Raw genomic sequence first — 27,580 nt, forward strand, 5'->3', positions numbered from 1 at the left:
CCTGCAGCGAGGAAACAAATTCTCTGGGAGTGAAGGGTTCACCTCTTGGAGGTGGATTACACTTTTCAGGACACCAGAGGACCATAGAGCAAATTACTTCTTCCAGAGTGCTAAATGATCCCCTGGTGCCCTGGAAAGAGCCCGTTTACCTCCAAAAGGTGAGTTGTTTATTGCCGGAGAGTCGAATATTGGCTGTAATGCCGGCTCATCCATCCTCTCACATCCCTGCGAGGCATTTAGGGTGGAGGTGATATTATCCACCTGTCAGCACGGGAAGGGGCCCTGACGAATGCTTGTCGGATTCCCGGATTCCCGTTCCCAGGGCGGGCGGCGGCGCAGGGAGGTGAAGTGACTCCACCAAGGTCTCACGGTGCCCGCTGCCCGGAGCACCGGGGCCAGCTCCAGCCGGGAGGGGACAGGCCAGAGGACGGCCCTCCTGCCATTGCCCAGACCCTAGCGGGGGCCCCCTCACCTTTCCTGCTTGCGTCACAGGCTCCTGCGGAGGCTCCCAGCCTCCCGGGATTGTCGGGAGAGTGATCCTTGGGGAGAGGTATCCTTTGGGGTGAGCCCGAAATTGGAAGGCAGACCGACGTGAGATCTTGCTTGCCGCTGTGATCAGACCCTTGGCCCCTTCTTCCCCCTAAGTCGTCAGAATCGCAGGGAGCTCAAGGGGCTGTGGTCCCCCGGCCCTTGCGGGGTGGGTCAACAGGGGGCTCAGGAGCTCTTTCTGGTGGGGGCGAACGGGGAAACTGAGCCATGGAGTCAGGACGCCGGGGGTTCTGTGTCTCCTCCTGACCGGTGGATTTGTTGAGTGAGTCGTGGACCTGAATAAAGGCCTGAGTGTAATTGTTGCGGGGCTGTGTTTGGGGTGTGTGGGGGGCTCGGTTAAAAAGGTGAACGCGGCTTAGGCTTCTGGCCCGAATGGAGTCTCCTGTGCATTCCCTGCCTGCTCGTGTCGATGAGCTCATGTAACCCACGCAGCGTCCTGGGAGGTGCAAATCATTGTTTTTTTTTAAATTACTAGACATGAACTTTATTTTTTAAAATCGTCATTTTTTTAACAAGCGAGGGAACGGAAGCACAGGGTGACTAAAACCCCTTGCCGGGCATGGGCTTAGTGAATGGTCATGTGCATCATCGTGGAGATAGGGCGCGTTCCCAGTGATGTTTTTATGGGCTGGCTGTGCTCACAAGAGGGTTGTGGGAAGGAGAGACACCCCTATTAATTAGGATCCTGGATAAGTTGGGCCCCCAGGTGTTGCAGGCTCTGAAGCCTCACCTCTTCCCAGGTGGACAAAAAGAGGACTTCCCAACTAGGCTCCAGCGTACGCGGGCAGGGGGCTATGTGGCCTGCTTGGGAGAATAAACTTACCAATAAATGTTTTAATTACCGATGATCCTTGCCAATTAATTAAAAAGTCTGTCTGTCATGGCGCTGCTTTCTTGGCAGCACTTTTATTGACGATGCGTTTGCGTGCACATGCAAGGAATAAGGTGACATTTCTTCTCGACGTTTCCTAACCCCGGCTGTTTTGAGGCGGAACAGCCCGTCGGCAGACTGGTGCAGTTTTCCTAGCCTGTGAGCCGAGAGGCGAGAGGGAGGCCTGCGCACCCCCGGGCCCGAGGGTAGGTAGTGGGGTGACCTGGTCTACGCACCAGCCCGGGACTCCTGCGTGTTGTGGGATTCGTGTTTCCTGTGAACTTAGTTAAGCCGTTTGCAGAAAGTTGGGGGCCTCCGTGAAGAGGGGTGCCGCGCTGCCGCAGTTAGATGCAGTCTAGACTTTCCACCTCCCCTGTGGCACTTTTGGCAAGTTGACAGGTATAATTGATGAGTTATTCTAAGAATGTGATTCCTGAGTAAGTCTAGAGTGGAGTGGCTGTGTTTCTGAGTAGTTAATGCGGCTGGGGGAAGGCAGGGGAGGGGGTGGGGGTCGGGGAGCGGGAGGGAGATGGGGAGGAGGGTCTTTGTTCTACGTCTGCGGTTCCAGAGAGGGTGGCAGGGAATCCTAGCACACGCCGTCCCCTCTGGGCTCACGGCTGCCGTGTGACAGTCTGCACGCAGCCTTTCCAGTCCGGCCAGCCTGTGTCCTGGGAAGCGGAACCGAGGCCTCTCACCTGACTTGTAAACCTCTGGGCCAGCCTGGGCCAGCCTTCTCGGTTGAGCTTATAGGGATTCACAGAGTAGCTCTTAACTGCTTCCAGTTTGCCCAGTTGCCTGACAGTCCAAAGTTAACGATCACCACCCGCCCCCCCACGGCCCTTTAATTAATGCTCAAGGGTCGGGACAGAAGAAGTCGGGGTGGTGGTTGTGGGTGTCGTGCCTTGTTGCTCATCTGGATGAGCAGGTGCCAAAGCTGGCAGTGGAGGCTCTGGGGGCATGGAGGCTCTGGGGGTGGTGGAAGCCTTGGGGATGGTGGAGGCCTGGGAGTGGTGGAGGCCTTGGGGACAGTGGAGGCCTGGGAGTGGTGAAGGCCTTGGGACATTTGAGGGTCTGGGGGTGGTGGAGGCCTTGGGACATTTGAGGGTCTGGGGATGGTGGAGGCCTTAGGGGCGGTGGAGGCCTTGGGACAGTGGAGGCCTGGGAGTGGTGGAGGCCTTGGGGACGGTGGAGGGTTTGGGGACAGTGGAGGCCTTGCAGGCGTTGGAGGCTTTGGGGGCGGTGGAGGCCCTGGGGGTGGTTGAGGCTCTGGAGGCAGTGGAGGCCTTGGGGGCAGTGGAGGCCTTCGGGGTGGTGGAGGCCTTGGGGATGGTGGAGGCCTTGGGGGTGGTGAAGGCTCCGGGGGTGGTGGAGGCTCTGGGGCCATGGAGGCCTTGGGGGCAGTAGAGGCCTTGAGGGTGTTGGAGGCTCTGGGGACGGTGGAGGCCTTGGCCTTGGGGGCAGTGGAGGCCTTAGGGATGGTGGAGGCTCTGGGGGCAGTGGAGGCTCTGGGGGCGGTGGAGGCCTTGGGGGCAGAGTGTAGCCTGTTCAGAGAAAGGAAGGAAGGGCCTTGCAGGACTTGGCCTGGCACGTCCATACAACACGTTGGAAAGCAGCACAGGACCCACAGCCCTAGGTGGCTTGCCAGAGGTCAGCGCTTGCTCCTCCTCTGCTTTGAACTCCGTCCCTCAGGGCTCCCCCCTCCTTCCCACCACACCAGTGCACCCCCCGCAGCAGGCCAGTCCCCCCGAAACCTGCCGCACCCAACCCCTTTTGCCTGCTGACCACGACGGAGACTCCCCCTGGGTCTCTTGAGCCCTCAGTTATGACAGCCCCCACCCCCACTGGCAACTCCAACTTCCCCAGCCTCTGCAGCACATGGCGCTCACATTCTTTTGAAACCCAACCTACTTATTTATAGATCCAGACACAATTATCTTATTGGATGTTGACCGTGGGTGGTTTGCTGTGGCTGCGCTTTAATTTTCCAACATGTCAGGTGGACCCCAGATCCCGAGGCTACTTCAGAAGCATTAGACTGCACTCTGGAAGGTTAGAAAGACAAAGTCTGCCCCTTAGTCTGCTCCCCACCCCCCACTCCCGCCCCATGGGAAGAATGAATCAGGTTAGGGAGACGTGGGTGTGAATTCCAGCTTTCGTGGTTACTAGCTGTGTGACCGAAGGAAGTAACCTAACCTCTCTGTTTTTAATCTGTGAAAATAGGGCTATTTGGCCTACCTCCAAAAGTCGTTGAGAAGGCTAAAAAAATAATGAATGGCAGGCACTACTTTGTAAAAATACTGCTAATTTTTGCTTTTTTTAAAGCTCATGCTAGGCCAATGCACACCATCCTGTCTCCTGTAAAGGATCAAGTGCCTGGTGCTTTGGGGGCCAGGGTGCTTTCCACGCTCTTCCTGTTACTGTGGCCTTCTCCCCTGGCTCTCTGCGGCTCTTGAGGGCTCCTGACGTGCCTGCACGCTGGGTAACTCTGGGGTTAGGCTGATGTTCTCTCCCTTTGGGAGAACCTAACTTTTCCTACTTCACCCCTGCCACCCCAGGTTGCTGTTTCTTGGTGGGACCTCCTGGACAGCCATAGGACAGGGTGATAATTATAAACCTAATTTACATGGCACTTTACCAATTTCCGATCCCTTTCCTATTTCATCTCACGTCGAAGGTGGTATTATCCCCATTTTAGAGATAAGGAAACCAGGAAACCGAATCTCGATAAGGAAGATATTTTAAATCCTTTCTGCTACTAACTTGCTGTGGGAAAGTCACTCCAGAGCCCAGAACGAAACAGGGAATGTAAAAGCTGCAGGGGAGCTTTTAGAGATCATCTAGTCCAGCACTGAATTTTAATAGGAAATTCAAAATGTGCAACTATCATGTTAAAAAAGGCAAAAAGAAACAGGTGAACTTAATTTTAAAGAATATCGCAATTTAGCTAGATTATTTCAATTTGTAAGCAACATAAAAATTATTAATGAAGTCTTATATTTCTTTTTTTGTGGGGGGAGTGTTCAGTGATCAAAAGTGGGTATGGGTTTTACTCCTACAACGCATCTCAGTTCAGATTAGCCACTATTTCAAGGGCTCTGTGCCACCCACGGCTGGTAGTTACCTTATTGGATGACCCAAATCTCACCTGTTAAATTTTGCAGGTTAGGACGCCGAAGACCAGAATTATTATTAATACGTGGTGAAAATGAAATAAATCTGCCTTCAGAGCCCTTGTCACTGTACTGTCTGCCCTCAACTGTCTTTTTTTTTTTTTTTTTAATTTTATGTTTATTTGAGAGAGAGCACAGGTAGGGGGAGGGGCAGAAGTAGAGGGAGAAGTAGGCTCCCCACTGAGCAGGGGACCTGATTGGAGGTGCTGGAGCCCATCCCAGAACCCTGGGATCATGACCTGAGCCCAAAGCAGATGCTTTAACTGATGGAGCCACGCAGGTGCCCTGATGCACTGCACGGTCTTTAATATGAAGACCAAAGAACTTGGTTTCTGGTATAATTCTGCATCTTCCCTCTGGTTCTCTATAGTTTGGGCTTAGAGAGGGCCCCCACTGTCCATGGGCTTTGAGAGAGTGCCATGCCTGTCTCCAAAGTTACATCATAGTCTTTCCAATGGCAGACAGAGCTTTCCGATTGCTAAGCATGTCCTCGCTCTAGGGGAAGTAGAAATGCACCGTATTTCTGTCGGACAGACTTCCCATCAGTGGAGCGGGGTCCTTGCCGCTCACAACTTGCCTCACCCTACCCTGTGTGCGCTTGGACATGACGCTCCCTAAGAATCCCCAGAAACCCTGAGCAGCGAGTGCCCTTGGCATTGCACTGGTGAGCCAAGTGGGCAGTGCCCGTCGAGCACTTGTCGGAAATGGTCCCCCGGTGGCAAGCTGGCTGTAAAGCAGTTGAGGATGACATGAATGATGTCTCTTGAAGCCAAGACTGAGCAGCCTTAATGGCAAACAAGGTCAGTTACCTGGCTGGATGAGGACTCTGGGAGTCTTTTTTTTTTTTTTAAAAGAAGAAGAAGAAGAGCCATTTATTAATCACCACTTTTGGCATGTTATGTATGATTGATTTGCTCATTGGCACCACCCAGCTCAGCTTTGCTTTTAGGAGGTGATCTCCATACCGGTACGATCGCTGTATATTCACTTTCACTGGCTTCAGGAAACCACCAGTGGGAAGTCTTATTTATGGTGATGATGGTTATGGTTATGATTATTGACAGCCATTATTATAAACATCATTATTATTTAGTGTTAATCAACAACGGTGTGAAGGGTGCTCTAAAGAACACGGAATTAGACTCTGTCCTTGCAAATGGGCTCATAAGAAAAAAATGACAGAAAGAGACACCTAGCCTATGGGCTGGCTAGGAAAAATACATTCTAGGGAAATGCAGCTGACAAAATACTCCTAAGGTTATAATTTCTAGAGCTTTGGTAGAGTCCAATATGGTACCCTGAACGTAGATTAGAAAAATAGAAAGTAGAATTTCCCAGTAAAAGAAGGCCCATTGTTTCAGGCCAGTTTTTAGTATTAGACTGAATCAGGAAGAACAAATACGAGGGAAACATTGGCTGTAATTTTGTGTCTTGGACATGGAGGTTCATTTTTAGGATCTGTTTTTACTGTGCAATATTTGCATTCTTGAACGACTTTCAAGGTCCCCGTGATGTCATTACAGACTTGCCCTGCCCATGGTACAGGAAAAACTTGGATCTAGAGCAGAGAGCATTTGTTTGTGGTATTTCAGAAGCTTCTGTTTCATTCATCCTGATTCTAGAAACAGCCTTTTACTTTTCGGCTTCTGTTTCCTTGTGTGTCAAATAGGGATCTCAGTAACTACACGATAGTGTCTTGAGAAGTAAGGTGTTACTCTTTGGACTTCTACTGTTTCCCACTAATTTTCTTTCTATACTAAGCTCTAAGTTTTTTTCCTCCCCCCTGCCCTCCCCTTATGTTGCTCAACTTCTCTAAAATTAAAAAAAAAAAACAAAAAAGGGAGCACCCTGGGTGGCTCAGCGATTTAGCGCCGCCTTCGGCCTAGGGCCCCACCTCGGGCCCCCTGCATGGAGCCTGCTTCTCCCTCTCCCTGTGTCTCTGCCTTTCTCTCTCTCTCTCTCTCTCTCTCTCATGAATAAATAAAATCTTAAAAAACAACAACAACCCCCCCCCCAAAAAAAAACCCCCAAAAAACAACAAAAAAATCCCCAAACATATATCCAGGAATAAGCTGGGGCTCAGAGAAGTGTAGTGTCTTGGCCAAATCCACATAGCAAATAAGTGCACATCTGGGTTGTGAGGCTGGTTTCTTGACTTGGATCAATGATTTGTCTTCAGATGTGTTGGCCGTTGTGCGGATTAGTGAGGGCATGCTCCAGGACCCAGGCTTCGAGATGGGAGTTCTTGTTGGTCTTGACTTTGATATGTGTGTGTGTGTGTGTATATATATAGTGTAAATTGCCCAACAATGTCAGATTTCTAGTGGGGACTGGTCATTGCAAATAACAATTTGAAAATACCACTTGTGGTCACTTTTGCATTCTACGTACTGCCAGTTATTTCATTGCTTCAGCTGAGATGGGTTTATGTGGCCCCAAAGGGCCAGTTAGCCAGGAAGAGGCTCCCCTCTCCCTGTCTTTTGTGGAAGGAACTGAGTTGGTGGTTACCTGAGAGAGTGGTCATCTCCTTCGAAGGTAGATGGTGACATCAAGCGTTGATAGTTGGAAAATACAACATAGTTCTTTGAAGAAGTAGAACCATCTTGACTTGTTGGACTGATGGTATCTATAAAGAAGGTTTTGGGAGGGATGCAGAGGTAATTGTCTACCACACTTGCAAATTTGTTGGCCAAAAAGCAAGAATTTCCCAATTCTCTATATGGCCCTAGGAAGACCAATTGCACCCTTTTGGATGTCCCCAACTATGATGATTCTGAAGGTGTGGCCTTGAAGACAGGACTCCATATGCACTTTTCCTTAATAAATTCCTTAAGTTTCTTCCATGTTTTAGGACTTCAAGAATGGCCTTGTCATGGCCTTTGTTTTGGGGTCTTGTGGCTGCGTGACACATTAGAAAAGTCACTCTGTAGCTTGTAACTTTGGGCCCCTAAGAGGCCTTGGCCTTTTAAGAAACTGATCTGAATGATCACAGTACATTTCTGCAGGGCTTTCAATTCTGGGTTTCTGGTGTTTGTCTGTTTATTTGTTTCTTTAGGTATCCTGACTACCAGAATAAGAATATGGTTCTCTTTCTCTCTCTTTTCCTTTTCCCCTTCTTTTTCCCCCCCTAACTCCCTACAGGGTGGTGGAACCCAGAGCAGAATTTAATTTTAATTTTAAAGATTTTATGTATTTATTCACGAGACACACAGAGAAAGTAGAGACATAGGCAGAGGGAGAAGCAGGCTCCCTGTGGGGAGCCTGATGTGGGACTGGATCCCAGGACCCCGGGATCACGACCTGAGCCAAAGGCAGATCACGACCTGAGCCAAAGGCAGACGCTCAACCACTGAGTCACCCGGGCGTCCCCGGAGCAGAATGTTAGGCTGGAATTGGGTCAGGTCAAAGTGGAGGACCTAAGCCCCAGTCCTCCATTGTCTGTGGCATCCTGGGGTAGCTCTCCTCTCCCACCGTCCCCGATGCCTTCATACACTCTTAGACCTAGAAGGGTCACCTGCTGGAGGTGAACTAGTCTGATACTCAGATCTTTCTAATGAACAAACGGTGTCAAGTGGTCTTCAGTTGGGTGACCAGAGCCCTCATTACGTGCTGAAGTCCTTGGAGAACCTGCTCATGTCTGGTTTTTGTCATTTGTCTTACCATTTCTGGGCAGCATCCTCCTCCTTCCCCAGCTCCGCTATGCCCCTTTTATCCTTCCAGACTTTTTGAAGGGCTACCTGGGCAGCCACATTTTTCATAAAGAGCCTGGTACCTAAAATAGCTTGACATTTGTGTAGTAACTTAGAGTTTACAGCACACTTCATTTATGTTATCAGATTTGACCTTTAAAACCACCTGGAGGTACGAAGGAGAGGTATCATTATCCCCTTTCACGTAAGACATGGAGGCTCAGAAAAGTGCAGTGACTTGACCTAGGTTACTCAACAGGTATGTGGCCAAGCTTGAATTTGCATCCCGGTCTGCGTCCAAACCAACTCCTCCCTGCCCATAGACAGAGTGGTGTTCTTTTACATGGAACTCCATTTCCTGGGTCTTTTTCCTCCTGGTTTTTGCAGCAAAGAAGAGTCAGCAGGCTCATCAAGAGATTTCTTCTTTTTTCCCCTTTCCATCCATCCCTTAAGATTCCATGTCCAACACCACACTCTTTACTGCATCCTTGCTCTCTCCTCGGTCACCAGCGTCAACTCCAGTTTTCTGGAACTGGGTAATCCTGAGCTTGACCCCAGTCTCTCTACTGTCGCCCACTCCTGCCTGTGGTTTTGTTTCTTTTCTCTTTCTTCTGGCCCGTCTGGAGCTGCTGGACAAATGTTTAGCCTCTTATCATTATAATTTTTTTTTTTTTTTTTACAGTATTCTCATGTGAATCTTTTATCAGTGGCCTCTTCTTCATTTTAGCCCTTTTGGGGGAAGGGTTAATAGTTCAAACCCATCATTTTTCTTGGGAGGGTCAAGACTTACAAAAGCAGCCTGGAGTGGGGCTGTCCCTGGGATGGGCGAGGGGCCCCGGGCCGAGGTGGGGATGCTGGAGGTTGGGAGGACACTTGTCTCTTTCCTCCCTCCTCTGATAGAAGTGCCCAGGAAAGCTTGGACTACAGAAGCTGCAGCCTTTCTAAAAGCCTGCTGCTGGAGTTTGGAAGACTGGAAGATCCCTCCTGGCGGGTGTCCTTTCTTCATTTTACTTTTCCTATTGGTTTGCTGAGCAAAGAGCAGGCTTTGTGCAGCCCCCATCCCCCCTTCCCCCCCTTTTCTTAAAAAGCTTCTGTTCTCCTTTGAAACAAGCCAACAAAAGTTGAAGCCAGCGTGTGTAGGCAACTCAGACCTCATGAGCCGTTCTTTTCCGAAGCAAATTTTAATTCACAGCGGCCAGTTTGGGGGCAGCGCGAAAGACCCTAATCACCCTGGCAATCTGAAGGACCTTGCCTGATGCTGAATAATTAAGTGTGGTTGTTCCTGCTTCCTAAATCTCAATGTTGTCTGCTGGGCCTGATAATTGTGAGTGTATTTATGGGAAAATTTGGGTAGAATGTATGAGTCAGGAGTGTCCTAAAAAAAAACCCCAAACCCCAGATGTCTCATCACTGCAGTGTTAGACTAAAATGATGGAAATATTAAGGACCCAAACCATGTTACTGCTTTTTTTTTTTTTTTTTTTTTAGGTTTTATTTATTTATTCATGGAAGACACAGAGAGAGGTAGAGACATAGGCAGAGGGAGAAGCAGGCTCCCTGTAGGGAGCCCTATGCGGGACTCGATCCCTGGGTTTCGGGGATCTTGCCCTGAGCAGAAGGCAGATGCTCCACCGCTGAGCCACCCAGGCTTCCTTGTTACTGCTTTATAACTTAGGTCAACCTGAGCCCCTGCTCTCCACACAATGCAAACAGACTTCTGGCACTTTCCATTGATTGGGAGACCGCTGTTGCCTATTTAGTGCAGTGTAGCTTAACTGGTTAAAGCACCGGGCCTGTTCCTGGGCCACAGACTCCATCCCTAACGTGGTCTGGCCATCTCGTGCCATCTCGTGCGTGTTTGTTTCTAGTCACACTGTGCACTCCAGGGGGAATCCCGGGTCGATCTGAGGCTGAAGTCATAATCCCGAAGGATCACTCTTGTTGGGTCCATGGTCATGATTTTCACCCCTGAAGGATGGCTTGCGTTTTGCAAACTCAGGGATCGCTCTGCCTTCAGAAAACCAGAATGGGGCAGTAAATTTAAGCAGATTCTCCATTAGGTAGTAACCACCTTCCGAGCTAAGGAACCTCCTGTGCTTATGGAACACAAAGGAGAGTGAAGAGAAGTAACTGTGTGGTGCTCTCTGAGGCCTGTAGTTAAAGGGGTTTTGCAGGGAGCCTCACCCTCTGACAGGTAAGCCCATGTGAAGGTGGTGAGGGTTTTGGGGGTTGGGGGAGAGGAATTAGAAGTGCTGGAGTCAGCATCTCACTGGCCCGGAAAGCTTGCACGGCTCTTTTCTGCAGGAGGTGGGAACATGGGACTAGAAATTGTGGAAGCAGGGGCATGAGTCTTGGGGGTCAGGGCATGGCTGCTTGGCCTCCCCCTGGCCTCGACAGGGCGTACCCCCTTCTCCCCATCCCTCCCACCTGCCTTACCCTGAGCTCTCACTGCATTTCCTTGAAGATCCTTAAAGAGATTAACTATTGCATTTAGATAATCTAACGATGAGACCCCTTAGCTTGTGGGGTTCCTTTTCTACTGGGCCCATTCCAGGGAGACTCTGGGGTGGTGGTGGAGGGGAAGTGCCTTTGAGAAGGAGGCTAGCTGGCTGCCTTCTCCTTCCCCATCCTGGCTGAGAACGGTGGTGCCGGCTCTGAAAGTTAATCCTCACTGTTAATCCATTTAGGTAAAGCTGTTAGTTAAAAGGTAATCTGTTTAGCCTCCCTTGTCCCATTCTCCTGCTGGAGGCCAAGGGGGTTCCGGTCTTCTCCCTGGGACACCTGTGTTTTGGCCGGTGGACTGTTCTTTGTGGCCTGGGGAGGAAAGCTGCCTAACCAGTTCCCAGGCCCTGGTTCCTGAAGCCCAGTGCTGCTCCCGGGGACACAGGAGCAGGAAGGGAAAGGCTTGCTGAAGTAGAGACAGCCCCGGGGGGGGGGGGGGGGGGCACCCTCCAGGCCACGGCCCCCACCCCTGCAGGGGTCAGTGTCCGTTCTGGGGGCAGACTTTAGGCTTCTACTGCCTTCTCCCAATCCTTGAGAAAATGTGCCCTCTGTGTTCACACTCCAGGACTCTGTCGTGGTTGTGTGGTTGTGCTCCGGGGGTTTGACTGTATTTTATATTGTGTTTGGATATTCTTGTATATTGAATTGCTTGAACAGGGCCTGGTTGTTTGGGAAGGGTCTCTGCACCCTGGCCCACAGCCCCACGTGGCCCCCCCAGACCCTGAGCCTGTGCTTGGCCCCCCCACCCCACCCCACCCCACCCCAGAACCCCCCCAGCCCCTTCCTGCAGCCTCCAGACGCCCACTGGCTCCGTGTCCTGCACTCAACCCGGCCCCCTGCCTGGCCCCCGGGGTCCCCAACAGACAAAACATAATGTGCTAAATTGCTCACTTGCACGAAAGGCCTCTTGCCTTTGAGGGGAGCTCTCCAGGTACCTAATTTCTCTCTCAGATTTCTTTCTGTCCTCAGAGGTTCCCCAAAGGTACTTGGAGAATGTGTGCCGTCCGCCGGCTGTAAATTAGGGGCCGAATGTTCGACGCCTCGGGGAGGGAGGGGCTGGGGGAGGGCCTCCCTCCCGGGCTGGCGAGGGTTCAGTCCTGCAGGCCGGCCGCAGGCCCCAGTTCCTGAGTGTCGGGTTTCAGCGCTCCCTCCTTCTCTCCTGCAGCTCTCTTCCCCACCTTCCTTATCTTCCATCTCCTTCCTTCCTTCTTCCCAGCCCACTCCGCCCCCACCCCTCCAGATTTTTCTAAAAGTAGCCACTGGGAACAGAGCGGGAATAAAAGCGACGAGGAAGGCGGCAGCAATTCCACCCCCCCCCCCCCCCCCCCCCCGCCTAAGGCAGGGCCAGAAGACTTGATTCTATCCCCCCCCCCCCCATTTTCCCTTTTCTCTCTTTGTGTTTACTTGCTTGCTTGCTTTCTCTCTTGAGCCAAGTTCGGAAGGGTGGCTTGCAAAAGAGAGGAATTCTGAATAACCGCCTAAGTTAAACAGAATGTGGAGAAAGTTCAGCCCCGTCCCATGCTTTAAAAGTTAAAGCTGGAGAAGGAGAAGGCAATTTTGTCCTAGCCGTGCTGGCCAGATGTAGCTCGGGGGGGGGGGGGGGCAGCGCCGGCGTGTTGTCACCTGGGGAAGGGGTAGGCCCACTTTGTAGGAAACTCCAGTGTGTGCAAATGTTGGTCTGTAGAAGTAGACACAAAAATACTTGTGCGTTTCCAAAAGAAATCTCTGTGTCATTCAGTGTATCATTCACGTTTTTAAGAGGCATGATAGTAACCATGCAAGGTAATAGGGTTTTTTTTGTTTGTTACGGTTTTTTTTTTTTTTTTTGAGATAACAAACCTCTGAGTTGGTCTAAGGTGTGGTTGGCTTTACCAAAAAAAAAAAAAAAAACCCAAAAAACCAAAAAAAAAGAAACAAACCACATTTCTTCTCAAACAGAGGACTTTATGACAGATTGTGCGGAGAACAGGCACATACACCACAGCTTGGGTTGAGAGCGCTTCCTGGCGACGTCTAGCTAACACGCTTGGAGTTTTAAGTTTAGCGTGGTCTGCTTTTCAGTTTAGCAACTGGACTGTAGCTAAGAAAGAAGAACATAGTAATGTTCGGCACCTCCTGTTTGCCAGACATAGTGCGAAGGACTTTGTACATGAACTCATTTAGGCCTATTTTAGAAATGGGGACACTGAGGAGGAGCCTGGGATTCTGGAAGTCGTAGCTGGCCGCGCCGCGCTGCGCTGCTGGCCTCTTTACCTGTCTGCATTTCACTGTCACTGCACAGGGTGCTCCCGACACTTAGGATTACGGTTGGACTTCCGAGGCTCCTTCCACCCTGGTATTCATTCATTCATCCATCCGCCCATCCATTGGCACACTCACCAGTCACCTGTACTGGACGCCTCCTGGTGCCGGGATGCCCTGTCCTTCAGGCCTGTGCGTGGTGACGACTTTTTGTCGCAGGATCTAATGAGTTAGCTTTAACTCATCAGGGGTGGACGTGGCCTCTTCTGCTGTCCTATGAGTTCTTGCCTATGCCATCCACTTACTACCGTGCATTCCATACGGAATAAATAACTTATCAAAATAGTCATAAAGGACTTGGCAGACAAAATGAACCGCTAGAGATGACTGCATTAAATTTTAATAGAAAGAATTCTTAGTGATAAGCTGAGGATGCGTCTCGGTGTGTGGCTGAGCTGTTCCTTTGAGACTTGCGTACAAGTCCTGTGACAGCAGAGACTTTGTCTCACTGCTCCGTCCTGGCACCTAGAACATTCTCTGCCATATGGCAAGGGCTCCCATTTTTATTTAATGACTGCATGAGACAGTTAATGCTTTATTTGTGCATGGAGACTGATGGTATTTGCAAATTTTGTACAAAAGACATTGCATAACCGTCCATACTGCCTTGTTCTAACTTTAATTTCTTTGATGAGAGAGAGGAGTTGCAGAATCTACAAGCTCATTTATTTAACAGAAGACGGCCTCACTAACTCTGCGGTGAGGTTTTGGGGAAGGATTCCAGAGTGACGTTAGCATGGAGTTTCAATAGATCTGAGGGATACAAAGGCGCAGCTACAGAATGTGAGTGTGTGGCGAATCCGAGGCCGAATACGGAGCAGCACGCAGGGGAGTCGTGTGATCCTGATGGCCACAGTCCAGGGCCACACCAGGGTCCAATTATGCCAAAGCTAAGGATTTCTAGTTTGGAAAGCGTGAGTAGTAATGCTTGAAGGACACCAAGCTTCTCAGAGACTGAACAGAGCCGTGAGGGGGATGAGCTGGGTTATGAGTAGCCCGGAAATACATGCCTGGAGCTTCAGAGAGAAGGGTCAGGGCTGGAGACATAGGTGTGGGGGGTCATCGGTCTGTGGATAGCAACTGATGTTATGGGAGGGAACGTGAAGACACAGGAGAGTCCTGGGAGAATAGAAGAGAACCGGGGCAGAAGATGCCAAAATGTGCAGGCAGAAGAGGGGATAAGGAAAGGATCATCAGAGAGGTGGGAGGGACGCTGGAGGGAGCTGGATCTTCAAGGCCAAGGTGAGTTTGAGAACCGTAGGTCATCACGGCCAGGTGCCTTGGCCTTCCTCTGGACTCTTCTACTTCTGTCCTAACGTAGATCGTGCTACGTTTTTCTGTTCACTGTCCTTCTCTCCCATTCGTTTGTGAGCCCCGTGGAAACAGGGTTAAAGCGTGCTTTCATCTTGGCGCCTAGGTCACGAATGGGGCAGAGGTTTCATTTCATCTGCCAAGTGTAGGAGTTCTGAGCTGAGTCCAAGGTCTTCAGACAAGAGTGCCTTAGTCCATTAAGGGTTTCTGGTATGGGTTTAGGATCAGAGACTGGTGGCCACTTGCCATGTATTTTTCATCTCTGCATTAGGCACTCATTCATTCATTATTCAGCAGATCTTTACTGAGCACCCAACCTGTGCCAAGTCCTGTGCCAGGTACTCAATAAATGTTTATCGAATAAATGTTGAAGGGTTAAAGCTTGCAGCAGCCTTCAAAGGGGCCTGACCATGGGCAGCCCGGGTGGCTCAGCGGTTTGGCGCCGCCTTCAGCCTAGGGCGTGATCCCGGAGACCCGGGATTGAGTCCCACATCGGGCTCCCTGCATGGAGCCTGCTTCTCCCTCTGCCTGTGTCTCTGCCTCTCTCTCTCTCCTCTCTGTGTATTCTCATGAATAAATAAATAAAATCTCTAAAAAAAAACCACAAACAACAAAACAAAGGGGCCTGACCAGGGAAGGGCGACCTTTGAGAACCTCGCGGAGGTCAGGTCTCGGTGACCCGGCCGTCGTGCACAGGAGTGCTCTGGTCAGCTCAAAGTCCTCGCAAGCAGAAGGCCTGCCCTATGTCCACGATCATAGTACAAATGCTTTTCACTTGTGTAAGTACTTATGAGAGCACACGCACATCTCACTTGATCTTTGCATTTCTCCAACTGGAGAGATATGGACCGTTCTCTCCGTGGGACAGATGAGGTCACAGAGATGTGTCTGATTTGAGTGATCGACAGCCGAAACTGAGCTGGGAGCGGTCCACGGGTCTGCCTCCCACCTCTAGCTCTGGAGACTATGGCACGAGGCTTGGCTTCTCAGGGCACAGAACGAGGCCCTGCTCTTGGGGCAACTGGGCAGGGCCCTATGCCTTGCTTTTTTCAAGAGGTTTCTCCGTGGAACCCGGGAGGCGCCAGGCAGCACTTGGGGTGGCAGGAGGAGGAAGAAATGATTGGCTCCCAGAGGTTCCCTGGGCTCCCATTCATGATTCATGATTCTTTCTCTGTAGCTAATTTTTGTTAAGTAGAAGAATTCCAGGAATCCTTCAGGAACTGGGGGAGACTGCTCTCTCCTGAAATATAAAACATCTGCTCTTGGTCTCTTTGGGGCTCCATTGTCTGGGGGGAAAACCAGGGAAAAGAGTTGATAGGAAACAGACATTTTTTTTCAAACACGAAATCCCCCTTTACTCATTAATTAAAAAATAAATTTAGGGACAGAGGTGTCACTTTCCAGGAGGCCTCTCCTAGCACAATTTCCCTCCACCCCCAGGAAAGTGATAATAGATTCAGAGCCAGAGACCGAGTCTCTGGGAACATGAAATTACGGGTGTTGGTTGGACGTTGCCCGTAAGCTCACCGTGCTGCAGCACGCTACCCGATTTGGAGGAGGACCAGTACTTTTCTTGATAATCAGAGCCGGGCACACCTGAAGGGACCTGTATTACAGTCTGAAAAACCTCGGAGGGAGGTTGCCCAAATCCTCATTTCCACTTTGTTAACCCTTCTGGATCCATCCAGATTCCCTTTCTATCCTGAGGCCCCCTGAGGCCTTCCAGCTGCATCCTGGGACACTCTGAGGCGCTCCACCTCTCTTCCAGGGCATTGCTCTTTGGCCCAGTCACCGTGAGCCCCACGGATTTCAAGAAACCACCTAAATAACCTTTCTGTTGAATTTGGCAAGGGCCTTGGAACCGGGGAAGGGAAAAGGAAGGCGAGCGAGTACAGGGGCGGGGACTGTCCTGATTCTGCTTATCGCTGTGTTCCCAGCACCCAGCCCAGCGATGGGCCCTTAGTAGGTCGCGCAGTGGAAAGCACCCAGTGAGCTCCCCGGGGGAGCAGGGGGGTGGATACAGTAAGAGGAGCGGGCAGTTGGTGCAGGGGAGGAAGTCCCCAGACTTGGAGGGGAGTTGGAGAGGGGATTTGGAGGGGACTTGGAGGGGACTTGGAGAGGGGATTTGGAGGGGACTTGGAGAGGGGACTTGGAGGGGACTTGGTGAGGGGACTTGGAGAGGGGACTTGGCGAGGGGACTTGGAGAGGGGACTTGGAGGGGACTTGGAGAGGGGATTTGGAGGTGCTGGAGCAGATGTTTCCTGGCAGAGTGACAGCAGGGACAGAGGCTCTCCGAGACCCAAAGCCTGCACACCAGACGGAGGGTTGGCCTGGTTCGCCGTGTCCTGTACGGAAGGGCCCCGGCCCTGTGCGCCCGCCCGTGTGTCTCCTTTGGTGCCATGAGAGGTTCAGTGCCGTCCCCCCCCCCCGCCCCGTGTCCCTGCTTGCTGTGGCGCCAGCAGCAGGCTCCCACATAACTAGAGCCTCTGGGGCCGGGACGGAGGGTGGTCCACAGCCCCTCCCCTCCCTTTCTTTGAACCCGGGAGGGGGCCGCTTCCAGGGCTCTGTGGGGAAGCTCTTCTGAAGGGCGATGCACTTGGACTGCGGGGCACCATCGGGGTAGTCCAAAGGGTCCCTGTTGAGCTCCAAAGAAAACGTGGGGAGGTTCACATAAAGCAAGAGTTGAGCAAGCGGAGACCCAGGGACCCAGTGGTCTCCGGAGGGCCTGCTCCCTTAATTGCTGCTGGATTAGGGTGGGTGGGGAGAGCTTTTGTCCGAGGTTAAGTTCCTGGTGGAGCGATGATTGGATTAGCCACAACTTGGTGGCAGGGGAGGAGACACCAGGAGCCTGCCCTGCGCCGTGTCCCCGTGTTCCCCGCCTGGCCACAGACCGCAGGCCGGCCCCTGGGCCTGGAGGGTCCCGGGGCTGGCGCCACCCTCGCCGGGGACCTCTGCCTCGGGGAGCACATTTGCATGCTCCCCTGTCCCTCGAAGCCCAGAAGCCCAGCCGGGAGATGGGGAAGAGAGAGAAGAGAAAATCAAATTAAATGTTTGACCAGCAGAATGAATGCTGTCTCCAGTCAGGCTGGCTTACATTTGTCTGGCTTTCTATTTTCTGAACTTTCTCTCACCATAAATCCTTTTTCTTCTCCTTTTATCCATTAAAACGTTTTAATCTTCGTGCCAACACTTTTGGCTGGTGGTGTCTTGCCCCGGCTTCATAAGCCTCCCTGGGTCTTTTTGTCACCTTCTTGTGTCTCCCTCGGACCCCCAGCCCTTGACTTTGAAATGCCCCCCCCCCGTTTTTTTCCTCCCCTCTAATGCAGATTTCAGGATTTCTTGCTTTATGGTTGGCTGTTCACTGGATCCTTCTTGGGCTCCCCCATCTTCCCCCCCCCCACTCTAGCTTTGGGCCACGTTCATGTTTCTGTCTTTCAATTAAAACGGTTCCTCTTGTGTGTGTACAGGATCGCTGGGGATCAGGCCTCCTTTTGGTTGTGTGTTTAGAGAAGTGAGCCGGCCTCCTGGTGGGCAGGGGTGGACAGGGGAGGGCGGGGGTGGGGATGGCGGTGGCTGGGGATCAGATTGTCCCCTGGATTTGCCAACCTTTACCTAACTGCTTTGAGGCATGGGAATAAAAATGACTCAGCTGGGCCACTCTGCCCAGGGAAGAGAAGGGAGGGTGGCGCGCCCCTGGGGACGGGACAGCCCCTGGGGACGGGACAGCCCGGGGACTGGGGAGCTGGAGTGAGCCGGGGCCTGCAGTGCGCCCGGCCTCCCACCAACATTTCCCGCAATCCCACTTTACCTCCAGCAAGAGGGGAGCTGACAGCCTGCAACAATGGCCTCCTTTCTTCTCCGAGGGCCAGTGTTTTGATAGTGTCAGGTTACACCCCAGCCTCCCCCTGGCCCATTTATAAACCTGACACGGGCACCATGATGTAATGTTATTTTTCAGGATCTCAATGAGGGAATGTTTTGCCCCAGGTCAGAAGAATGCTGGTTGATTTTTGCTGAAATGAACCATGGCGTGGTATAATAGATGGGCTCTTAGTTCAAGAAGGCGGGTGTTGGGGGGGGCGTTGGGGGGTGTTGGGGGGTAGCACCCGGGCTGGGCCTGGGAGTCCGAGGTGAGCAGCGGGGCTTTCTTTTTTTCCTGCTTCGCCCCTTCCACCTCCTGGGGCCTAACTAAGCCAGCCTGTCCGTGTTGGGGAGTGCTCTGGTGGAAGGAGGCCTGGGAGCTGCCCCCCTCGAGCTGTCGGACCCTGTTGGCCCCTGTCTGCCTGGGGTCCCCTGCCATTGTCTTGATTTACGGTGGTGGCCTGGCCGTTGATGGTCCAGTGGTGGAGATTGAACAGAGGAAGTGACCGGAGAGAGGGAAGAGGGGCCTGTGGTGGCAGCTGGGATGGGGTGGGGTGTGGGGCGTTCTTGGGGTGACCAAGCCTGTCTTCCCGGCTGCCCCAGTTCCCCTGCTCAGCTTGGGCTGTGGCCGCCCTTGGCCACGCTGCTGCTGGGTGGGGAGCCGACAGGCCTGGGGGTTCCCTCCCATCAAGCTACTGCCCGTCACCTTCTTTTGTGGTCGGTTACCTGTACCCTAAAAGTTTCAGGAGCGTCTCCTTTCTGCATTCACATTTGGGTTGAACCAAAAGGCGCTGGAGATGGGTGGGAGCACCCACTGCCCTGGGTCGGGAAGAGGTAGGGAATGGTCGGGCCTGTCCCACCGCTGTCCCGTCCACCCGGTCCCTCTGGCTCTCTGCAGGGGCCCGTACCGGTGCCTCGCGAGCCGGTAAGGAGACTGGAGCTGACGTCCACCTTGGCTCCCCAAGCCTGGCCCTTGTCCTTAGTGAGTTGATGGGTTCACCCTGGGCCGGGTGTTTGACCTCTGCCTCTGTTCCTGCTCTGTCCCGCAGGACGACTGCTACTAGCCCTACCCCACAGGAGCTTTGGGGACATGACATGAGTTCGTGTACACAGAGTGCTCCCAACAGTGCTTGCCGAGTAGAGGACTTCCTTTAAAGAGTCCTTCCAGAAGTGGTTTTGCCAATTGCCAGTGTACTTTGTCTTCCCAGGTCCCTCTTTCTGGGTCAACCTCAGAAGATTTAAGTGGCTCGCGCCCAGGCGTCCTGTGTTCCAATTTTTGACCTGTCCTGCTCTGTTACCAGACCTGCAGGCAAGCCCTCTGAGGCCATCACCTAGATATTTATACCGAAAGCCGCGTTGGGCTGTCAAGGGAAGCGTTTTATACCAACTGCAGTGAACTTGTCACTATTCTCAGAGCAGGTCACACCCTTTGCTGCTGCGTCGCTGCAGCGCCGTGTCCTCTGTGGCCAGTGCCTTCCCCGGCTCCGCACCACCTGGCAAATTTTTCTTTTTTCAAGGACCAGCTCAAATATCAGTCATGCAGTAAAGCTGTGCCTACCGTCCCCTTGTTCCTCCTGAGAGTCCCCGTAGGTGGTGTGTGGATCTCTGTGCTGTCCTCGAGGACTGTGTGGATTATGTGACAGCCCCGAGCCGAGCCCCCCCCCCCCCCCCCCCCCCCCCCGTTAACACAGTGCCTGTGATCCAGTTAGCATTCCATATATATATATTTTTTCTAAAGTAGCCTCCACACCCATTGTGGGGCCTGAATCTACGACCCCGAGATCAAGTCCTGAGCTGAGATCAAGAGTCAGATGCTTAACTGACCGAGTCGCCTCGCCATATTTTAAATAAATGGACAAATAAGTACTTTTTTGGTGACAGTGATATACATTTCCTTGTCTTACGTCTGTCTCTGGTGAGGTCACCTTGGGGAGGACACAAAGAAACCAGATCCCATGTGAGGCTTCATCTGAGTCAGGATGACTGCAGAGCATGTGCTGGTCTCATGCTGGACTCTCCCCGGGGGCTGTGGCTGCACAGAGCCTCCAGGTTCTCTCTCCTGGGGTGGTAGCGATCCCAGGGGGCACCCAACCCTGGGAAGACCTGGCAGGTACTCCTCGCCTTGCCAGAGGAGTAGGATTGAGTCAGTAAAATCCATTAACTTCCCAAGGATAACCGTTCCAGGATGTTCCTGTGGGATGTCTGATGGGGGAAAGCAAAAGCGTGAACAGTTCCTCCGGAACACTCAGGAAGCAAGGTGCAACCCTGTTATTCCTCCACTTGGGGACCTTCCATGGCTGGGCCCTCCCTGTTAATGCAAAAGCACAACCAGCTGAGAGGGTCCGTGTAGTTTGGCCACCACTTACTGCAGCCCTCTCATTTTATATATGGGCATAGTGAGGCAAAGAGCAGTTACGTGCCTTGACCAAAGGGCACAGTCCTGTAACAGGACGAAGGCTTGGGACGCAGGTCTTAGGACAGGGGTTCTTCTCGTATCCAGCCATGCTGCCTTTCGAACTTCAAGCTCACACAGTCAGGTCAGCCCGTAGACACCTCTTTTTTCTTCAGTTGGGCCTTTCTGGTCTGTTCTCTCCTTCTTTCCCTCTGGCTCCCATCCCTTCTCCCATTTCCCCGTCTCTCTTGTTCTGTAGACAGGTGACTTCTGGTCCCTCCAACATGGCCTGCTACCTAGGTCGTTGCTTTTTGCCAGCTGGCGGATGAAGAGTCTGCTCTGCTACTTTGCTCTGCCTCCGATTTCACCCCTGGCAACCTAGAAGCAGCTCATAAAAATGGCAAATCGACATTGGGCTTCGTTAGAAGGCACACAGTGACGATGGACGGGTCTGGGAGGGCATGACCATGAGTTGGTGGCTCAGGTTGGCTTCCTCGCTCATGTCAGCTAGACTCCGTAAGCGCATTCAACTTTTCCCGTTATTCCTTGGTGGTGAGGACTCTTCGAAACTATTTCTCACGTAGCCAAAGTTTGTGGACACAATTTCTGCGTGGAGTAACCAACCCATGGTGTAAAATAAGAAAAAGAATGCAGTTGGAACTCACTTCTTTTCCTTTTATTAGCAATCTGTGGGTTAGCCTGGTCCTGTTGACCAGTTTATTTCCACTTCTCCTTGTGGCCGAGATAATCTTTCAAACAACCACAAGGAGGTTTTTTTTTAAAACATTAATTCAGGGGATCCCTGGGTGGCTCAGCGGTTTGGCGCCTACCTTTGGCCCAGGGCGGGATCCTGGAGACCTGGGATCGAGTCCCACGTCAGGCTCCCAGCATGGAGCCTGCTTCTCCCTCTGCCTGTGTCTCTGCCTCTCTCTCTCTCTCTCTCTCATGAATAAATAAAGAAATCTTTAAAAAAATTCATATTTAAAAAAAAAACCACTAATTCATTCTTTTTTAAAAAAATGTTTTTCTCTGTTTAATTTTCTCTGGCCTAATATAAAAATAATGAATCAATAACATATTTCTAGAATAATTTTCCCTTCTTTCGGGCAAATGACTGTCGAGGTGGAATGTTCCTGATTTTATAGGGGTGTTGATTCCCCACAGAACACAAGCGTTCAGGCGCTAGCCTTCTAAATGTTAGGCACCAAATTGACCCTTTTGTGATCAATTCGTTTTTATCCAGCTTTATTAACAGCCAACCACGGGACCATTGATTGGATCGACAAGGCGGTGACGTGAAGCGGTCACTAAACGTAGCCAGAGGAGCCAGGCTGACTTTTGTGTGGTTTTGTTTGCCGGACAAGGACTCTGTTAGTTAGAACAGCATTGAACTGTGCCCACCACGAGGAAATAAAACCCACGAGACAGTTACAAATGACCTGTCATGAGAGGGGAGGAGTGGAGTAGAAGAAGGTAAGGGAGGGAGAGCCCACAGTGACCATAACACCCTCTCGACTTTGGGATCCGGCTTCCCCAGGCTGGATATGCCCAGAAAGGTCTCAGAGGTTAAGAGCCAGGAGTCTGGGGAGGCGAAGGGTTATTGTGTTTGGTCACAACGGTGCCTTCCAGGCGGTCACCATGAAAATCCTTTGCACCGGGGTGTCCTGAGGTGACCAACCCAGGACCATGTGAATATGGTGACAGGAGCCATGGGGCCGGGATCAGAAGGCTGGCTCAGTCTCTTTCTGTATTGGCCTCTGCAGCTGTTGCCGTGTGACTCCCAGTAAACTTTTCGGTGGCTCTTCTCCAAACCTGAGGCTGATTCAGCATGTGAACAGGTCTGGGCCAGTTCTTGATGCAGCCATCCATGCCTGGTCCAGCAGGCAAGCTGCTCCGGCCCTGTGCCCTCTAGTGCCTGTGTCCATTCTCCAAGTTGCTTGCCACTCCCTGCACCCCTGGGTTCCCCCCTCCCTCCTTCCCTTTCTCCTCCTGGGCCTCAGACTAGTAGGAAACTCGGTTTACTGATCTATTAGGGTGTTGGTGGGAAGCACTAGGTTAGCCCCGATACTGATACCTTGCAATTATTTAGCATTATATGGGGTGTATCTCCCTTGAGAAATACATTCCTGGGAGTAAACCAGTGTAATGAGTTTCAGTTAGCTGAATCATATTTTTTTTGTAGCTACGGGAATTATTAATTTACAAATCTGTGCTCAAGGACAGAAATCCTGACCCGGGCCATCTCAACCACAGGCTGAAAATTTCGGTAAAGGTTTAAGGAGGCCTATTTTCCGATGAATTACAAGGTAAAAATACTTTATTCAGCAGGAAAAAAAAATCACAAATTATGTTGTCTTCATACTAACTTGAGAGGGGGTTGCGTTTTTCTAGGTGATTGGGTCCTTTTAAGGGTGGTAATAATAAAGTGCGTATTTAGTGGTACTTCTCATGTGCTAGGCGTAAGTGCTAAATCCATTGACATAAATCATTTCACATAATCCTCATAATAATCCTTTAAGGAATGGAATAGATTTATCCTAATTTACAGATTTTTCAGACTGAGGTTCAAGTAAGTGAAGTAATTTGCTCAAGGTCATACAGCTGTTAAATGGTAGAGCCGGGATTTGAACCCACTCGGGGTCCAGCTCCAGAGGTCATATCATGTTACTTCTTGACTGTTTCTTTCCTGTTATGGGCAGAATAGCATACTTTCATCTCAAATATTATTAAAAAAAAAATCCTGAAGCTTATACGCCCAAAGGCCCCATGTTGGTGCCTTTCCATTTTTATTTCCCTTAGAGATTATAACTAAGGCTAATGTCCGGGGCTAGTCAGCTCGGTTGGTTAGAGCTAATGGGGCCAAGGTGACAAGGTTCAACCCTCCTATGAGTCTCTTAGCCGGGCTGAGTTTCATGGCCATAGAATTAACCTTTCACCTTGGCCAGCTGTCTCCCAAATGCATGTTGTTGATCATAGAGAATAAGGAGGGGATTGTGGATAAAACGGTGCAAAGCACTTGACCAGCCACCCAAGACCGTGGATGGTGGTTCAGTAATGTTGTCTCTCCAACCGGGGAAGAGCTATGACTGCCAGTTTTAATAGCTTACAATAGCATTTGATAGTGAGTTCCTTGGACCTGGTATTTGTTTTAGGGTTTGCCCGTGAGGAATGGTTGCCCACTCAAGTTGAGTTTGGGCCATGGTGAGTTAAAGAGCTTTCTTTTAATGACTGGGCTTCTTGGAGCTTTAATATGTTAATGCGAGTTGTAAATCTCCTGGAGGGGCCTGGGAGGTGGGGGAGTAGTTGCCTTTCGGGGAATTTATTTGACCTGGGGACCTTCTCCCTGGACTGGGATTCTTAGAAACACACTTTAGCAAATGCTGCCTTAAAGTGCAGTTGCTCTTTGCTATTTATTTTAAATTTCTGTAGTCACGCTGTCTTTGCCCAACAAGGGAGAGACACTGGGAACCAAAAGGACCCGTCTCCACGTTCCCCAAACTTCTGCATGTGTGGATTTCCTTTCAGCAGGTTATACACCTTTACCTCTGGAGGCTTCCCACATCTCTGGTCTCATTTTCTATTTTTGTCCTAATTTTGTAACTAGGATTGTGTTGCCCGCCGCAGTGCACACCCCAAGTCAGTGACCCAGCAGGAACTAGAACCCAGATCTCTGGGCTCCGGCCCATTTCTCTTTCCAACAGCCTATGCTGCCTCCCAGTGGACAGAGCATTTGCAAGGAGCAGAGATTTGAGCACCCGAGATTCTTTTCTAGAAAAGGTTTGCTTATTGACTGTGAGCATTTCTTTGGCCTTTCGTTGCTCTGAATTTGTAAAGTGATATTGTCTTAACTCCCCGAGTGAGACAGAAGCACCCCTTTCACACCCTGGTTTCCTCCCCAAATTAGCTGCGTTATTAATAAGCACTTGAAAGCATCATTTAAAAGTTCGAAGAACAGATTTAAAAAAAATTGTTCAAAGATTTTATTTATTTATTCATGAGGGACACACACACAGAGACAGAGACACAGGCAGAGGGAGAAGCAGGTTCTGTGAGGGGAGCCCGATTCAGGACTCCATCCCAGGACCCTGGGATCATGACCTGAACCAAAGGCCCACGCTCAACCGCTGAGCCACCAGGTCCCCCCCAAGAGCAGATTCTAAACCGACTTTCTACTGGGAGAATAATCACATTGGATGGATTTGAGAGGGTCTGCAGCAGTCCCCAACTTTCTCCGGGGGAATCCTGAAGATTGCTTGAATCTTGTCGATGATTATCCTACTTCATCGCTCACTTTTTCCTTTATTTCTGTGTAGCTTTGTCCAACTTCCCAGGCAACTTTGGTGTTCTGATTTAGTTTGGAAAATAAATGGGAGGCAAAGGTAAATTTTACTTTACTTAAAAAAATGAAACCCAAGTGAATAATCTTTATGCTCTAGTCCTCCGTAATATTTCGATGTGACTTCTGAAGAATAGTAGGGTTGCCAAAATCAGTAGGGTCTTCCCTTCCTTCCTTCCTTCCTTCCTTCCTTCCTTCCTTCCTTCCTTCCTTCCTTCCTTCCTTCCTTCCTTTCTTTCTTTCTTTCTTTCTTTCTTCTTTCTTTCTTTCTTTCCTTTCTTTCTCTCTCTCTCTCTTTCTTCTTTCTTTTTCTTTCTTTCTTTCTTTCTTTCTTTCTTTCTTTCTTTCTTTCTTTCTTTCTTTCTTTTTTTCTTTCTTCTTTCTTCCTTCTTCTTCTTCTCACTTGCCTGAAAAATTCATTATACTAAAATAAACACATTAGGAACTCCATGGTCTTTTACATCTCTAATATTTATGAAGTTCTGAGGCTCTCAGCCAGCCGATAAGGAAGCAGGTAGTTCCCAGCAATCAGTTAAATAGACGTTGGTTGATTTGGATTGCAAAATATAGGTGCCCTGATTACCCCCATATATGGACATGCATTGTTCTTCAGTCATTCAAAAGCTACCTAATTATGAATATTGAAGTATAATGTTCTGGCTTTTACCATAAGGCACTTACCTTTTAATTGGCCATCAGCTTTGTTTTTAGCTCGGATGTATCTCCACTGGGATTCAAATGAAATGGGGAGATAATCAGCCAGTAAGCAGAGAAAAGGGTAAAATGATCATAGATAATTAAGTGGCAGCAGGGAAAGTTAGGGTTAGGCCAAAGGGAGAGAAACAAAAGAAGGAAACTCCCGCTGCCACTGCACTGCCGGGCGCACCCCTTTTGAAAACACTTTGAATTCCCCTCTTCGGCTTTCAGGTGGGACCTGTGAACACCTTGGAGCTGACGCCCACCGGCTTGATCACAGACGTGTCTCCTCCTTGCCCTAAGCCCAGAGCCAAGTGGAGGGCGGGGTGTTGGATACTCACTGCACAGATTTGGCAGGGAGAAAAAGGAGCGAAGTGAAGGCTAATTGGAAGCTGCCCCAAAGTGCACTCTGTTGGAGCTATTTACAATATCTTTCAAGCAGAGGCTTACTGGATAATTCAGTTAAGGGGCTGTGGGTGGGTGGGTGGGGGGGTTGGGGGGATCGGTGGGGAGGGCTCCAAATGACCTGAAGGACCAGCTGGCTTGGAGAGGCGGTGCATGCCTTCTTCCCAAACCCTTGAAGTATTAACTCCTCCATGATCAGGGTCCTGGGGGCCCAGTCTCAGACCTGCCCCTTGGCAGCAGGAGCAGGAGCAGGAGCAGGAGCAGGAGCAGGAGCAGGGTGCGTCTTCTGGGTCACATGTCTCTGTGTCGTCTGATGAAAGCTGCAGCCCTCTCCCCAGAAAATGAACTTCGGTACACCTGGGCATTGTCTTGTCCCGCATGCAATTTCTGGAAACTAAGCAATCCCTGAAAGGCGAGCTATGGATCTTCTAATTTTGTCAGGTTTAAAAAAAAAAAAAATCCCTCTGCTTTAGATGCCGAGGGAGATCCAGGATGCTTTCTAGGGTCCAGACAAATCCTAGTGCAGGTACCCGGGACATCTCAGGGAAAGCTCAGGTGGACTGTGGGTTTTTTTGTTTGTTTTTTAGAATACTTGATCCAGCATTCTGTTGAGCTTTGTTTATTCGTGATTCTCTCGTGTATATCTTATGGCACTTTTTAAACATCCCAGTCAGCTCTTACTCCAGGCCCGGGAGGTAAGCGATGTTATTATCCCCATTGCTCGGTGCTGTCTCCATCGAAAGTGCCAGCCCTCTCGGAGGTTCCCTGGCACCTCAGCTGTGCTTGGTGGACAGAGAGCCAGACAGAGTGAGGGGGGAGCACATCCAGGGAGCACCCCGCGGGAAGGTGGGGGTGGGACAGAGGAAGACGCTTCCCTACATCAGTTTCTGGTGTTAAGAGGACAGGAGAGCTCTTTCTTTTCTTCCTCCGTGGTCAGGTGTCCCCACCGAGTCTGATTTTCCCCATTTGGAATTTGTGATCATTATTATAGAGACACAACGGAAGTTTACTTTTGTTTCGTTGGTAAGGCAGGCCCGTCCAGGCAGATTTTTATAGAAAAGCATAAACTACTTTAGAGAAACCTTTGTATTCAGGTACTTTGAATAAGCTCAGAAAGACCCACGATGCAGATTTATTTTATTTTTTTTCATTAAAGCGGATTTCTCATAAGTCACTCTTTTGAGGCTCTATTTTGCTGGTGCAGTTCTAGCTACTTCCAATTATTGTTATGCAAGCAATAAAATTCCATATTTTAAAAAAATAATCCTTATCACTTTAGGTTTTCTCACCAGCTCATATGCTTGCGTGTCTGCATGTGCATGTCTGCATCTGTGTATGTATGTGTGTGTGAATCTCTTTTCTTCCCACCTTCACCTCCCCAACCCCTGACGTGAAGGAGGAATTTGCCCACAACTATATCCCCGCAGCCTCCATCCAGGCCCTGATGCAGAGAAGATTGTTGAATGTATGATTGGATTGGTAGCTATTGACTTCAGG

General features: G+C 50.5%; 1 protein-coding gene across 6 annotated transcripts in view; it reads left to right on the forward strand.

Annotated features, from left to right (window-relative positions):
• Positions 1 to 27,580, forward strand: part of PBX1 (PBX homeobox 1) — a 325,769-nt gene that overhangs the window by 28,952 nt on the left and 269,237 nt on the right. The window contains exon 1 of one of the 6 annotated variants that reach the window (XM_072814605.1): positions 14,156 to 14,324. The exons of the other annotated variants lie outside the window; for them this stretch is intronic. Coding sequence (XP_072670706.1) covers positions 14,171 to 14,324 — 154 coding nt within the window. The 5' untranslated portion in view covers positions 14,156 to 14,170. Of the gene's footprint in view, positions 1 to 14,155; positions 14,325 to 27,580 lie in introns of those variants that run through there. 6 annotated transcript variants of the gene reach the window in all.

The sequence above is a fragment of the Canis lupus genome, chromosome 38 (assembly GCF_048164855.1).
Source record: "Canis lupus baileyi chromosome 38, mCanLup2.hap1, whole genome shotgun sequence".
NCBI classification, from domain to species: domain Eukaryota; kingdom Metazoa; phylum Chordata; class Mammalia; order Carnivora; family Canidae; genus Canis; species Canis lupus.